The sequence below is a fragment of the Trichinella spiralis genome (genome assembly GCF_000181795.1).
Source record: "Trichinella spiralis strain ISS 195 chromosome Unknown Scfld6, whole genome shotgun sequence".
In the NCBI taxonomy this organism is placed as follows: Eukaryota; Metazoa; Nematoda; class Enoplea; order Trichinellida; family Trichinellidae; genus Trichinella; species Trichinella spiralis.
The window spans coordinates 3,366,809-3,381,052 of NW_003526945.1; the positions used below are offsets into that span (position 1 = coordinate 3,366,809).

Consider the following 14,244-nt stretch of genomic DNA (forward strand, 5'->3'; position numbering starts at 1 on the left):
AAAGAGAGGGGGACAGAAAATGCCATTAATAATAATTTCAATAATTACACAGTGGACAATTTCAACTACTGCGAGGTATACACTTGTTGGATAATGATTTATTGGGATCGTTGATGAAATTGTTCGACGAGTGTTGATCGCTGCTACTGCGCTTTTGACAAGAGCAGAATTTAACAATAGAACAACGACGAACATCACTCATCACTCGACGCAGTTCAGCTTTCAGACCAGGGTGAACTACAATAAGCATGGAGGCGTTCAGGGACAAATTGAAGCCCTTGGTACCCCAGCAGACTTTGTCAAATTTCAGCCAATTGGCAGAGTTCATGAAGGCTAAGGAAAGTGTCTGCGGGAAAATGTGGAAAAAAATGGTCATCACGATGAGCAAAAATATTCGTTTGGTAATTTTCGTTTCTCGACGCAGTTGAATAGCCCGAATTGTGGAACTCTGCGTCTTGTGGATCCGGAGCCACAGAAAGATGATCGCATAAATGATAACAACCGAATAGCCCAGCACAATTGACATACTGTTGTGAATAATGTAAAATGTTCTGGTGAAGCATTCGACGACAAAACAGTGAGGATTGACCGCAACACCGTGCAGTTGAATGGAAATTAGGAGAAAAATGAGCACGTCAGAAAAGCCCCAGACAAAAGGCACGAGCAGGATGCAGTTCATCACGCGCACGCTTAATCGTTGATAAAGCTTCGTCCATTTCACTGCCAACAATCGCTCCAGCGATATCAGCAACAGTGAACTTGTAGAAATTGTATCTCCGGCCAGGAACATTAGCATATGAATGCCACTGGCCAAACATTTGGACAAATCGACCAGATGTCCGTCGAAAAAAGCGTCAAAGTAGAATCGACGCACAGCAGCGGTAAAGTAGCCGAAACCTTCGATCAAAGCACCAACTGCAAAGCCTAAAGCAAATGCTAATTTGCAAGAACAAAACAAGAACGACCTGAATTCAAATTAATAATTTCCAATTCATTGTTATTTATTTCTCTTTTATATTTTAATTACTCTTCTTAATTGACATTCATTAATGCATAATTTGATAATATTTCAGATTAAATTAGTCGCATTTTATAGATGCTATAAAAAGAAGTCATTATATTCATGCTTGTTTCATTTTCGTTTCAATGCACGTACATTTCATTGAAAATTTATTTAAAAGTTCGCTGAGAATTATTAGTATGAAAAATTAATTTAAAATGCAACGAATAAGATTGTATTAATAATTATGAATTTAGCATAACTTACGTAGCATAGTAGCAATATACTTCGAATCTTCACATAATCAATGTTTCAATTAAATGTCGGTATGTGAATTTGAATTTGAAAAACACAAATGCCATGTTTCAAAGTAATTCTTTTTTATTGTTGAAAAAATTTGATAATCACATAATGAAGAAAAAGGTTTAAAGTAAAAAAAATTACAAAAAATCGAACCAACCTGAATAATAGTCGTTTTTGCATTATTATTCTAACCATTTCCTTGATTATATACTTTTTGAAAAAAAAGAGAAGAAAAGATTTTGAAGTTTAATTTTAAAATGTGTGCAGAAAGTTTAATTGAAAAACTTCAAACTGAAATGAGAATTTGACAGTGACTGTTTCAGTGAGATGAATTTCAATCCTCTTGTGTATCACTTGGAGGTAGATCTCAGTTGATGTGATGTCAATTAAAAATAGTTACCAACAGTCAAATGTACAAAGAAATAGATGAGATTATGCAACGAATTCCCATTTGCAAATGATCACTTTCCGCCAACTCTGCTCATTTACTGGTACATGTTGCAAAATATCACTTTAACATTAAAAACACATATATCCACCATAGTATACAGATCATGAAACTGTAAAAATGTGAACAAATTTTAGTGCAACTCCTGTATTTTCACTTTCCAAGTGTATTTTCTGTTCCGTTTTTTTTAATTTAAATGAAAAAATATTAACATAACTTCATATATGATTATTTATTAGTGGAAATTTGTGGAAAAAAAATATCCTCTCACCTCCCTTTTGAATAAGAAGGAAAAATAATTCGACATTTTGTTGGTAAAAGAAATAATATAATAAAAATTAAAAAGAGAATATTGCAAAATTACAATATTGCACTGTTCAACTTGAGAAGCTGAGAATAACAACTTCCACACTTGATTATTGTCACTTTCTTGACGATGATGATTCCCCGCAGAATTAATTAGCACCCAAGAATAGTAGAATTCTAAAATTGTACCACTGCCGGCCGGCCGTGTGCATCAAATAGGCAAATATATTCTTCGGGTGCTTAAAATATCTCAGGTAATTCAAGTAGCGCGCAATTAGCAGTCGGAAGGTGTAGTGAAGAAACTTTTTTTTCAAAAAGTATCCTTTTTCAGAACTAAGAAAACCAAATTAGAGTGGCTGTTGAAACAAAGCAAATAACCTGGACATGCAATGGATGATGGAACTGCTTGCACAAATTTCCTCACACGCTTTCCGCTTGTCAATCTCCAATATGCACTTCGGTGTTGGATAATATGCAAAACAAGTCGATTAATCAATTCTCCCCAAATTTCAAATGCAGAACAATTAATGAAAAATCCATCAACCCACGTTCGGCCAAATGATCATCAAAATTTACTCATTTACCACTGAGACACTATACACATTGATATCAATATGTTTACATATTTTGCATAATATACAAAGCTGATACTGGAGAAGCAACAGTTAGCTCCCTGCATACGATGTGGACACTGTTGTTGTGACAAAAAAGAACAACAAAAATCAAAATTACCCGTGAGAAAGATGTACTTTTTCTTGACCCTGTGTTTGCGCAAGACGAGAAGAAGTAAAAGCCCATTGGCAAGAGTTGACGCCAAGCCGATAATCAAATACAATGAATTCATCAATGTATCCCTTTCGCCATTCATGGTGAACAAAAAAATTGCTTCAACTGTTCACTTCACAGGTGAATTCTAAAACTTGCACATGCGTCATATAAAAACAAGCTAAACATTAAAATCGACAATTTACAAAAATTAAAAAACACTTATAAATTAATAAACAAAACAAAAAAGAAACTTAACATTTGATTTTCATAAAAATTCAACTTTGAAATGCATTTCTCGTATATGATTTAAAAAAATCATTTTAATCACATTAAACACTGGATATTACATCAGTCACTGGAAGAAGCTTACTTCATTGAAAGTTGTTCACATTTTGATCCATGATTATAAGGAATAACGCGTCGCATCTGCTGCTAAAATTGTGAAACTCCTCAAATGAACTAGTCGGCAGTGGTCACCAGATGTCGCTTGCTTGCTTGATTGTTAAAATGAATGGGCTTTATCCATGATTAGATATTTTCATTTGTTTCTTGCTTTATCATTTTTCAAATCTATAAATTCTCACATGTCTAAAAATATTTATTACTTTATTACTTTTTTCGCGAATAAAGTACAATTACATACATCATTTGCACTAATAATAATGTACCTTTTTATTACACTGCATTTCCACTCGTATTCATTCATAAAATGAAGCTCTGCGCCCCACAGAACAACATGTAATCTCAAGTTCATTTCATTAAATCGAAATTCAATCAACTTATTTCACGGAAATATCAAAGAAAAACTTTTCTCATCTTCATAATCAACTGCACTTAATAAAACTTGCATATAAGCAAATCAAAAGAAAAAAACAAACTAATCACCGAAAATAAACAACGCTCTTCAATTTAATGAAACATCATTAATACTTAATAAATTACAACCAGAGTAACATGTCAACAGATGAATTGGATTTCAAAAAATTTCAATATACCCTTCAATCAAAATTTTCCTATTATCTCTGCGTGATGTTTGTTCGGTCGTTTCGCTCTCGCTCTTTTGTAACGCATGAAAAAAATCACTGCAATTATTAAGCAGTTCTGGAGCAGAAAAAATACCCCATTGAACAGTCCATTTTCACCGTAATGCTTAATTAGCCGTGTTCAAATGTGGCTATAGTTGTACGGCAAATTTGCATTTTATCTCTTCGCTGTCGACTGCACCGGCAAGTGCAATATTGCCAGTACTGATGTGTATACTGATTACGGCTTTTTGTAATTATCATTCACCCATTATTCAAAAGATGCAAACAATTCTAAAATATCGACAACTTAGAAAAACTGCAAAAGCATAAAACAATTTTGCTCAACATCACTGACAACTATCGAAGCAATATTTACATTTTCAACAAAAAATTTATGTTCAACAAAAAAATACACAACAGCAATTCTGCTTCTAAAAAAGAAAAAAATATATATATAATAATCTTGACCTTCAAGTATATTATTTTATTAAGCTGTGGATTAATTTCACAAACAGACAATTGTGGAAAGGAAAAAAATGTACCGCTGCAATTTTTTGTCTTGTCATTTAAAAATAGTGTACATTCAATAACTTTCCTCTTCTTGAAAATCAATACAACAAAAGGATGATATAAGAGCCCCAGTTCATTTATTTGAATTCTCCTTATAAATCATGAAGAGTGCAAAAATTTGTTGAATGCATTGTAAGCATATTCGATGTCAAATACCATTTGTCGTGCCTGTTCATCATCTAATTCCTCAGTAGCGCGCATTGAATCCAACAATTCAAACCTAATAAGATAAAAAAAATACTGATTTAATTAAATATCAAACTGTAAACTTATTCACAACTGTTAACATATAATACAATTTACCAAGGTTTCACTTTTGCTTTTCCTTCGAAATCTGTCGGCAACGAAGTCATACGATTCATCGTGTCCACTAGATCTCTCAAATCTGGATGCAGTTCATCCACTGCTTTGATTTCCAATTTCAATTTATCCATAATTGTTATAAACAGCTATAATAATAATAATAGTAATAATAATAATAATAATAATAATAAATTACTCTGAAATACAATTAAAAATAAAAAACAAATAATGAAAAGCTGCTCACTGAAACAATGTCTGCTATGCATTTGCTAGTGTTGCCTTTATCATCTTTTATAGTTATTGGCTTACCATCTTTAATTCGCTCCAATGCCGAAGGACAATTCATCTGAATGTTGAAAATTAATTCAAGTTGAAAAAGAATCCTCCAACGCTCACTTCGAATGCTTTCATAAAATATTCTATTTCAGAAAATTCTGGCTGCACAACCACAAAGTTAGCTTTCACTTGAACAAGCAATTTCGAGCATTGTGCTGTATACCTTAAAAAGTTAATTGTATCATACAACAATTTCCTATTATCAGCTAAAAAAATTAATATAAAAATAAAATACAAACATTAAAAAGCGTAATATAATTCATAAAGTTGCAAAAATTAGTCAGCACATTCGTTGAAATAAATCCTGAAAATCAGTTAGTTACTATATAATGCTAAATATTATGTCAAAGCTTTCAAACAAATAAAAAACACTTAAAACGGAATTTTATTGCATAAATATTTAATAAACACAGGAAAAATTGTCTATAAAGCATAATAATAATAATTTTGTTGTTTAACACAGTAACACAAAAAAACTTACTCTTTGGGAGAGACAATGTCTCTAATATATGCCTTTTCAAGACATTCCAGTGTATTTATTGTCGCGTATAATTCTGCAAGGTTATCAAAACGTTCTCGTTCAGCAGCATTTCTCCGCAATTTCACTTCCTAAAATAAATTCATACAATACAAAACAAACATTCATTCCTATTACTGACATTTCACATTCATGAATACAAACTGTATGAAAATTTTAACAAACGCAGAAAAATGAAGTCCGAATAAAATAAAAACTATACTTTGATTACCGTATAAAGATTAGCCATGCTTCATGAACATGCCAAAATTGTTTCTTTCTGTGCGTGATGGACAAAATGCAAGCTGACTGAAACTAAAAAAAATTATAAATTATAAAATGTTTAAAGTACTGACGCAATACGCAACTGCCAAAACAATAAATATAAACAATGTGTTTAGCATCAAATTGCGCACATGCTAAACTAACTTTTAATCAAACATATTATGAATTGTATACAATATTTCAAAAAATTAACAATTAATAAATATAAAGTGTGAAAATCCTTCCAGCTACTCAACAAAAGTTCTTATTCAAAACCATACTAGCAGTTGACTAATATGACAAATCACAGTATAACTTAATGCAAGTTCATTTTTACAGTCTAAGTTCATGCATCAGTGCCAAGTAAACAATCGTCACTTAACACTTAAACGGTAAATCGTAAATCAACTCATACAGATGACTGCAATTCGTACACAAGTTCACTTTTTAAATAAATATTCATGCTTTTTTAATATGCAAATTTACTGCTTAGTAAATGGACGATAATAATCCACGTAAAGGAAAATAAATCGGAATGGAAACCTCAATGAAAATGTTTTCAGAATATCAGTTTAAAACTAAAATAGATTAAAAGGCAAGAAAAAGAAATGGTTGCGCAAACACGGATATACACTCTGTATGCCAAAATTACTGCCCACTCGTTCCGGACGTTAACACTAACGCATTCCACTTCTTCCCACTTTCACTCTTTGGCGTTAAAAAAGATTTCATCGAGGTTGAATTTATATCAGTTTTCCCGTTTGATTGTTTGCCATATACTCATTCTTATGCTCTTCATCACGCTTAACATTGTTATGTTAAAACTCTATAAAAAATAAAAATTTTATTTTCAAAAATTCATATAATGATTAATTTTTGCTGATGCATTAGTAAAATATTTATTATTGCAAGTGGCGTTTCATTTGTTCAAATTTATATTTACCGTCAACCAACTAAAATTGTACTTGCATTTCCATATCATATAATGTCATGCTGTAATAATCGATCAAAACCAGTTGCTTATAATTTTCAATATGTGATGATAATGGATTAACTGAAATTGTAATAAGCTTTCAGAAAAGTTTGTTTGTTCACATAACCCGGTAACACAAGCAAAACGAGAAAAAACAAAATTAAACCAAAATCATTATAAGTTACAAAACAATGCGTGGTTGTTGAATCTTAAAATTTATAAAAAAAATCTGAATTCTCACATTTTGCTCAATTAACTTACCAATCATTTTATAATACGCTCAACAGAAGCCAACATTTTTTCAAAAGCTTCTTTATACGCTTTTCAATTTGGCAACAGTATTTCCGCGAAAATTGAAAAAAATTGACAGTTCTCCTTTATTAAATAATTTGAGTTCCCAAAAAACAATTACAGTATGATGTGAACCATGTAACAGATATTTGACTACGTTCTTTTCATGTTTTCTTCTTCAACTCTGCCGTAGGCACCAGTACAGTCGCTATGGAGTAAAATCGTACAGTTCACTTTCAAAATGAAATACTAACATATGAAATCCAATTTAAAATATCAATACTGAATACATTTTCCAGTCTTTATGAAATTAAAAAAAAGTTATAATCGTGGTCATCATGTGGAGGTGTCAGTAATTTTTGTTCCTCTAAGAAGCTTTTGAATTGGTCGTATAAGTGAGTTTTTCATAGAATCACTGGAATTAATGCTTTTTTCGTAAAGCCGCAAAAGATGCGTTGATGCCCATCGAAGACAGCTGTTGTGCTCTTTCTTCTTCTGGCCACTGGATTTTAAGATCAACTGAAGACTAGTAATGTAAAGACCCCAACAAGCTCTAGGACAATCCTGTTTCAGCTTCAATGCGTGACAGTAATACACTTTAGCTAATTCCAAATTTTCCACGCCACCAATTGTAAATTTGATTTCAGCTAGAAATAAGTGATATGCGTAACATTCTGGTTGAGACAAAATCATCTCTTCCACGCAAAATACAGCTTTTGGAAATTCAAATTCTTTTATATATAAATGACACAATTCCATCCATGATTCCGTATCATTCATAAAATTTTGTAGGTGAGAACAAAGCTCTCGAATAGCTTCATTAGTGCGACCCAACGAAATCAGGCAGGCAATTCTCCGTTTTGCGTTGGACAAATTGGTTGGATTGGCTTCCATCAACATGGAGTACAATTCCATTGCTTCCTCATATTGTCCATCCGCTTCCAGACACAGACCTTGCAAACGTACAAGACGCTCACTTTTTTGAAATTTTTTATGCATTGCTGTCAATGTGCTGGATGCAATTTCTACGTCTGCACAATCGATAGCTGCAATGTAAACTTGTTCATAAACTGCCCAACGTTCATCGTCCAAGTTACGCGCTGCTGGTTCAATAACATTTTCCCAAATTTCCAACAATCGTTCGTGTTGTCTGACATTGTCTTCTCGCCATTTATGCAACAACATCAAGCCTTCTTCAAAAGTGACGGGCTTTTTATTTCGCTTATCCATTTCTATAAACGAAACACATCGCAGTAATTTGCTTGCTGAATGCACTTTTTGAAAAATTAACTCAACAGTTTCGTATTTACAAACACTGTGAATACTATATACAATTAATTTACAATATCTAATAACATAAAAAAGTGAACAATTAATTCATGCAAAAAATCTCATCGTTTACGTAAATTTTAATAAATTCTCCAAAAAATTATTCATTATATAAACGAGAAGTTTAAAACAAATAAAAATAATCAAAGACAAAAAAATATACACTAATCAAAAAAACATAAATATATAGTAGTAACAAAATAATAACAACAATATAACACCAGGCATTTCGCTGTCCATTATAGCTGAAGTTCAGTAAATTCGACTATATACTTGCTCATACATACGCAGAGTGCCTGAGATTCTTTTTCGAAATGTGAAATCACTGTCGCCAAAACGAAACAAGTATACTTTATGATTTATCAACCTCATTAACAAAAGCTCATCACAAAGTTAAGCTGCACAAGAAATTACAGTATCATCATCTATATTCATGCAACTCCCATGTAGGAGGAGAGTAATTAAACGGTTAGATTTCCAGTTACTGTCGAAAAGTCAGGTTTACTTAATGAATTATTTTATCATTTAATAAATAGTATGTAATAAAATAGTAAATAAACATTTCTTTTTTTTCCAAATAAAAAAATTCTCTTAAATGTAATTTTCTTTGCCACGTTGTTTACATTGTTGACCTGATAACCAATAAGCTGTTCTTGGTTATGAGAAATTGAATTGCTGTTCATTGTTCAGTTTGTATTTCAAAAATGTAATTAAATTTAAATAAAACTTTTAATTAATAATTTTTCATCTATTTATTAAATTGAAAACAGCATTTGAAAAATTGGAATTTGTAATTTAAACTTCGACAAAGTGACATATTTCAAGTTTATGTTAAGGCTTTGAATACAATTTTATTTTATACTTACCGAAAATATTTTCAGCCGTTTTTCATACAACAACAACACATTACTGATATTTACAATATGCTACAGTATGTTTCAAATTACTGTAATGTTGTATGTAAAACAATTTCAATCTTCAACTAATTTACTGTAACTCTATATGCTGTTTTAAGTGTCGTTTACTTTTCATTTATTATATAATATTAATTTTAAATAATTTAAATATTATGGTTTCAGTTTTACTTTACAGTTTTTTCTTGATTACAAAATATATTTTTCCGTTAACGTTTTCAATATTTTTGTTGAAATAATCTCATTGATCTCAAAAAATTCAAGAATATTTATTTATATGTGAAAATTGAAAACCCGACCAAAATTTACTTGACACTTTGGCTCTTGATGCATAATTGAACTTGATTACAGTGTGCTGTTTAACAATAATGCCAAGCATAAGATTGTTTTCAAATTTTCAGCAGCAGTGTTATTTTTTTCTACTGGCGAAAGAAAAGAACACTCCAAGCAAAATCAACATGCGTAAGCGATGCTTAATTTTCAATTATAACAAACTATTTGATTGTGTTGTGTTGTTTGTTTGTTTCTTCCGTTTTGCTGTCATTTATATTGTGTAGTTCGTGTTGTTCTTTCGACTTGTTTGTTCTCCAATTAGCCAGTTTTCAACGTGCTTCAGACGGGTTTAGCCTGATGACGTTGATTTCAAATCGCACCAAATTTCTTCAATGTGCACAACAGCTTCTAGTCGTTTTTTATTTTTGCTCACATCGATCAAAATGTTATCTGTAAATTTTGAATGTTTTTTTTTTCTCTTAAATTTCGGTTTTAGTTTCTCCTCCACCGCAAAAGCAGTTGCGTTTGGATTCTTTCTTTTCGAACAAATGCGAAAAAACTACTACTACGCCAGAGAGGAAAAGTTCACCGCCAGTTGGCAAAGCTTCGGACTCCAGACTTGAAGATCTCCTGCTGGATCCTTGTTGGAAACGTCGACTTGGTTCTGAATTTTCAAAAGCTTATTTCAAAGATCTTGAGAATCGTTTGAACGAAATTTGGCAGAAGCCGCAGAGTGTGGTGTTTCCGCCTAAGCATTTGATCTTCAATGCATTCAATTTAACCCCTCTGAAAAGTGTCAAAGCTGTGATTTTGGGCCAAGACCCGTATCACAATTATGGACAAGTATGCGTATGGAATTCGTATCTTCCAAAGAATGTTCATGCTTGTTTCGGTTTTTTTCAGGCTCACGGTTTGTCATTTTCCGTTCCGCATGGTGTGACTCCGCCACCTTCGTTGAAAAATATATTCAAAGAACTGGCGGACGATATTCCCGGTTTCAGAATACCATCCCACGGTTGTCTGACCGCGTGGGCGAAGCGGGGAGTTCTGCTGCTCAACGCATCGTTGACAGTCGAGTGAGCCACACCTTCTCGGCAGATGATAGTTGCCGATAGTGAAATTTGCATGATTGAATTTTCAGATGCCACAAGGCGAATTCACACGCCGCATTCGGTTGGCAAGATTTCACCGACTTTGCGATCAAAACCGTAAGTGACCACTGTTTCGGTGTGGTATTTCTGCTGTGGGGTGCGTTTGCACACAAAAAGGAACGCTTGGTCGACAGCAAAAAGCACACAATCATCAAAACTGCCCATCCGTCACCGCTTTCGCAGGGTCGCTTTTTCGGTTGCAGATGTTTTTCGAAAACCAACGAAGCATTGAAAGAATACGGAAAAGATGCAATTGATTGGACAATTGATTGAAATTATAATTTTATCTCACGCACAAAAAAAAATAATAATAACACGTTGTATATAAATATTGTTTGTTATGTAGATATGTGATGACATTCTATTTGAAGTTTTTCTGTTTGAAAATTCCATCTTTTATCTATTGTATATGTTGAAAAATAAAAGTAGAAAAGCACAAGAGCAATTTGCTTTTTCGTTCAGTCGAACGAACGGTTCTATAACGATTGAATTCAACGATAACGCGGTTAATAAATTGAAATTTTGTTTGAAATGAAATTGAACTGTCAGAAAAATTACACAATCTTACTTAAGAGGTGACCGAGACTTATTTCAAAAACTGATCCGGTTAAACAAGCTCCATTTGACCGCTTATTACTGCCTATATATACATATATGTATACATATATGGGTATATTGTAAGCAAGCAGGCGGTTTCTTTTGTGATAGTTCATTGTAGTTGCACAAAATTGCAGTATCGTCAAAGCATGGATTCAAGTCGTTCAGAAATTTTCGATTCCGATAAACAACCATCGGTGAAAAGTGTAAGCACAGAATTATTATCCTTGCAATCATCATCATCCATTATTCTCTGTATTTATATATCTAAGATTTTCATTTAAAAAACAAAAATAATATTCAAAGGAAAATTTAAACAAAAAACTACAGTAAGAAGATGTAGTATTAGTTGCAATTTGAAGTTGTTTTCATTTTGTGCTTTACATTAATTTTACACGGTACATAATTGAAAATCATGTTCCAATAAATTGTTCACCATTAGCGATATCGAATGAACACCTATTTGGACGTGCCCGAAGATAAGACGGGTAAATTTTATTTATTATTCACACTGAAAGAGCGTATCGGCGAATTGATAGCATCGTTGAAAGTGTTCGAGGTAGGGGGAGAAAATTTGCTGAATTTGTTTATTTATTAATTTATTTTTTAACATCACAGGCCCATGGAATAAACATTGTTCACATTGAAAGTCGTCCATCGAGAAGCCACGCCGGATGTTATGAATTTTTGATTGAATGCAACGCGATGGATAAACAAGTGAAGTCGGTGTTCAAAACTTTGCAAGACATCGCCGAGAACGTGACAATTCAGACATTTGGTCCAATACACGAATGCAACGGTGCAATGATTTCTTATTTACAAGTGATGAATAATAATAATATTATTATTATTATTATTACTGTTATCATAGATGTGGTGCCGTGGTTTCCGAAAAAAATAAAAGATCTAGATCTGTTTGCTGATCGTGTTCTCACGTATGGATCTGAATTGGACGCTGATCATCCGGTGAGCAAATGAGGAAAATTTATTAAAAAATAATCCGAAAAAAGACTTCTGTACTTCATTTTTGCACAGGGTTTCAAAGATGAAGTGTACCGCAAGCGAAGGCAACTATTCGCAGATATTGCTCACAATTATCGACAGTAAGCATTTGATAATATATTTTGAAAAAAAGGAAATAGAATTTCTTTTTCACGCAAAATTCGCACAGTGGTCAGCCTATACCGAGGATAGAATATACGAAAGAAGAAACCGAAACTTGGGGCCTAATTTACAAAGAACTGAAAAAGCTTTATCCAACGCACGCATGTCGTGAATTCAATCACATATTCCCTTTGCTCGAACAAAACTGCGGCTACAGTGAAAAAAGCATTCCCCAATTGCAAGACGTTTCAGATTTTTTGAAAGGTACTTAATAATTATTACTTTGCCTTTTTACTGTGTAGTTTCTTCTTCTTCTTCTTCTTCTTGTAATTTGCTTTTTGCAATTTTCAAGAATGCACAGGCTTCACCGTCAGACCTGTAGCTGGTTTGTTGAGTTCACGTGATTTCTTAGCCGGTCTGGCATTCCGAGTGTTTCACACCACGCAGTACATTCGCCATTCATCTGCACCAAAATATACCCCTGAACCGTAATCGACGTCTATTAATTTTCATTATTTTTCTTTTTACCTTCAAATTAATTTCCATATTTGACAATGAATTTCAGAGATGTCTGTCATGAACTTCTTGGCCATGTACCACTTTTTGCTGATCCAAATTTTGCACAATTTTCACAAGAGATCGGTCTGAGCAGTCTTGGCGCTCCGGACGAAGTTATTCAAAAGCTGGCCACGGTGAATTCTTTTTTTCCATTTTACTCCACAAACTGTCCATTGCACAGTTCTGAATTTTCATTTAACAGTTGTACTGGTTCACGGTGGAATTTGGACTTTGCGAACAAGAAGGCAAACGAAAAGCGTACGGAGCAGGATTACTGTCTTCATTTGGGGAATTGCAGGTTCCATTTTTATTCAAACGGCTATCAACAATATTCCGTTCGGTTTATTTTAGTACTGCTTGACTGACGAACCTGAAGTTTATCCATTTAATCCAGAAATAACAGCTACCACTGAATATCCCATCACATCTTACCAACCGAAATATTTTTTAGCACAGTCGTTTGAAAATGCAAAAGAACAGCTCATGTGATTGTTGATTCTGTAAAACTAATTTTTTCATTTTAAAAGTATTTTCAATTTTAGAAAATGGGCGTCGGCCATTTCTCGCCCCTTTAACATCAGATATGATCCATACACACAAAGAATTCAAATTTTAGATAACACTGAAATTTTGAACCACGTCGTTCATGATGTTCGAAGTAAAAAATTCTCATTGTTATACTTTGTTTCGCTATTTTTTTGTTGTGTTCGTTTCAGATGATCTTCAACTGGTTGAAAGCACCCTGATGAAACTGAGTACTTAACTGAAAGTGAACTGACAAAATTGCTAACCATTCTGTGAATATTATTCTACTCGAATGAAACGAATCTGATCCATTTTTACAAAGCATCATCATCATATTTCATAATCGAATCATATTTAATATTTATTCAAAAGTTAATTAATTTTACTAATTTTCAGTGGTAAAAAATACAGTTTCTTATTTCATGTTTTCAAAACTGAAAACATATCACTGATTCATTTCATAATAATAATAATAATAATACAAATACATGTTGCCCACTAATTACATTATTAAACGTATGTCAGTGCTTAATGAATTTCACCAATTTTAGAGTTGGTTTTGATTTACAATTTATTAAATGAATGCTTTTATCCGAAATATGATATAATAATATTTAAAAAAGAAGTTTTTTCTACGACTTACTCAATTATCTGTCTTGTTCTGGGCTTCCTTGGCCTTAAGCACTGTA

At 32.7% G+C, this 14,244-nt stretch overlaps 5 protein-coding genes across 5 annotated transcripts; 2 read left to right on the forward strand and 3 right to left on the reverse strand.

Annotated features, from left to right (window-relative positions):
* Positions 1 to 61: 61 nt before the first annotated feature.
* Positions 62 to 2,925, reverse strand: Tsp_08573 (putative sphingosine 1-phosphate receptor Edg-5). Its single transcript, XM_003373798.1, has 2 exons — positions 2,642 to 2,925; positions 62 to 965 (listed from the first exon to the last, which is right to left on the reverse strand). Exons 1-2 carry the CDS (start codon positions 2,923 to 2,925, stop codon positions 62 to 64), a joined length of 1,188 nt encoding a protein of 395 aa, XP_003373846.1.
* A 1,054-nt stretch (positions 2,926 to 3,979) lies between these two features.
* On the reverse strand, positions 3,980 to 5,705 carry Tsp_08574 (vacuolar protein sorting-associated protein 28-like protein). Its single transcript, XM_003373799.1, has 8 exons — positions 5,700 to 5,705; positions 5,541 to 5,668; positions 5,120 to 5,222; positions 4,968 to 5,069; positions 4,724 to 4,869; positions 4,577 to 4,640; positions 4,264 to 4,281; positions 3,980 to 4,084 (listed from the first exon to the last, which is right to left on the reverse strand). The coding sequence occupies exons 1-8, from the start codon at positions 5,703 to 5,705 to the stop codon at positions 3,980 to 3,982; spliced, it is 672 nt and encodes a 223-aa protein (XP_003373847.1).
* A 1,735-nt stretch (positions 5,706 to 7,440) lies between these two features.
* Positions 7,441 to 8,334, reverse strand: Tsp_08575 (tetratricopeptide repeat protein 35). Its single transcript, XM_003373800.1, has one exon. The coding sequence runs from the start codon at positions 8,332 to 8,334 to the stop codon at positions 7,441 to 7,443; it is 894 nt and encodes a 297-aa protein (XP_003373848.1).
* A 1,678-nt stretch (positions 8,335 to 10,012) lies between these two features.
* Positions 10,013 to 11,044, forward strand: Tsp_08576 (uracil-DNA glycosylase). Its single transcript, XM_003373801.1, has 4 exons — positions 10,013 to 10,034; positions 10,117 to 10,463; positions 10,524 to 10,696; positions 10,762 to 11,044. Exons 1-4 carry the CDS (start codon positions 10,013 to 10,015, stop codon positions 11,042 to 11,044), a joined length of 825 nt encoding a protein of 274 aa, XP_003373849.1.
* A 775-nt stretch (positions 11,045 to 11,819) lies between these two features.
* Tsp_08577 (protein henna) lies at positions 11,820 to 13,793 on the forward strand. The gene is given in 11 exon segments (XM_003373802.1): positions 11,820 to 11,856; positions 11,887 to 11,927; positions 11,987 to 12,167; positions 12,240 to 12,334; positions 12,511 to 12,736; positions 12,825 to 12,960; positions 13,038 to 13,164; positions 13,233 to 13,370; positions 13,382 to 13,515; positions 13,573 to 13,688; positions 13,747 to 13,793. 11 exon segments carry the CDS (start codon positions 11,820 to 11,822, stop codon positions 13,791 to 13,793), a joined length of 1,278 nt encoding a protein of 425 aa, XP_003373850.1.
* The last annotated feature ends 451 nt before the right edge of the window (positions 13,794 to 14,244 follow it).

Excerpts from the sequence above, each read along its gene's own strand:
- Tsp_08573 (XM_003373798.1), bottom strand. The coding sequence starts at position 2,925 with ATGAATGGCGAAAGGGATACATTGATGAATTCATTGTATTTGATTATC. Across the intron at positions 966-2,641 it reads ATGTGTATAGTGTCTCAGTG|GTCGTTCTTGTTTTGTTCTT; the intron begins GTAAATGAGTAA and ends ATTTGAATTCAG.
- Tsp_08574 (XM_003373799.1), bottom strand. Across the intron at positions 4,870-4,967 it reads GCATAGCAGACATTGTTTCA|CTGTTTATAACAATTATGGA; the intron begins GTGAGCAGCTTT and ends TTATTATTATAG. Across the intron at positions 4,641-4,723 it reads AAAGCAAAAGTGAAACCTTG|GTTTGAATTGTTGGATTCAA; the intron begins GTAAATTGTATT and ends TTATCTTATTAG.
- Tsp_08575 (XM_003373800.1), bottom strand. The coding sequence starts at position 8,334 with ATGGATAAGCGAAATAAAAAGCCCGTCACTTTTGAAGAAGGCTTGATG.
- Tsp_08576 (XM_003373801.1), top strand. The coding sequence starts at position 10,013 with ATGTGCACAACAGCTTCTAGTC. Across the intron at positions 10,035-10,116 it reads GTGCACAACAGCTTCTAGTC|TTTCTCCTCCACCGCAAAAG; the intron begins GTTTTTTATTTT and ends TTTCGGTTTTAG. Across the intron at positions 10,697-10,761 it reads AACGCATCGTTGACAGTCGA|ATGCCACAAGGCGAATTCAC; the intron begins GTGAGCCACACC and ends TTGAATTTTCAG.
- Tsp_08577 (XM_003373802.1), top strand. The coding sequence starts at position 11,820 with ATGAACACCTATTTGGACGTGCCCGAAGATAAGACGG. Across the intron at positions 11,857-11,886 it reads CGTGCCCGAAGATAAGACGG|AGCGTATCGGCGAATTGATA; the intron begins GTAAATTTTATT and ends TCACACTGAAAG. Across the intron at positions 12,961-13,037 it reads CCAAAATATACCCCTGAACC|AGATGTCTGTCATGAACTTC; the intron begins GTAATCGACGTC and ends AATGAATTTCAG.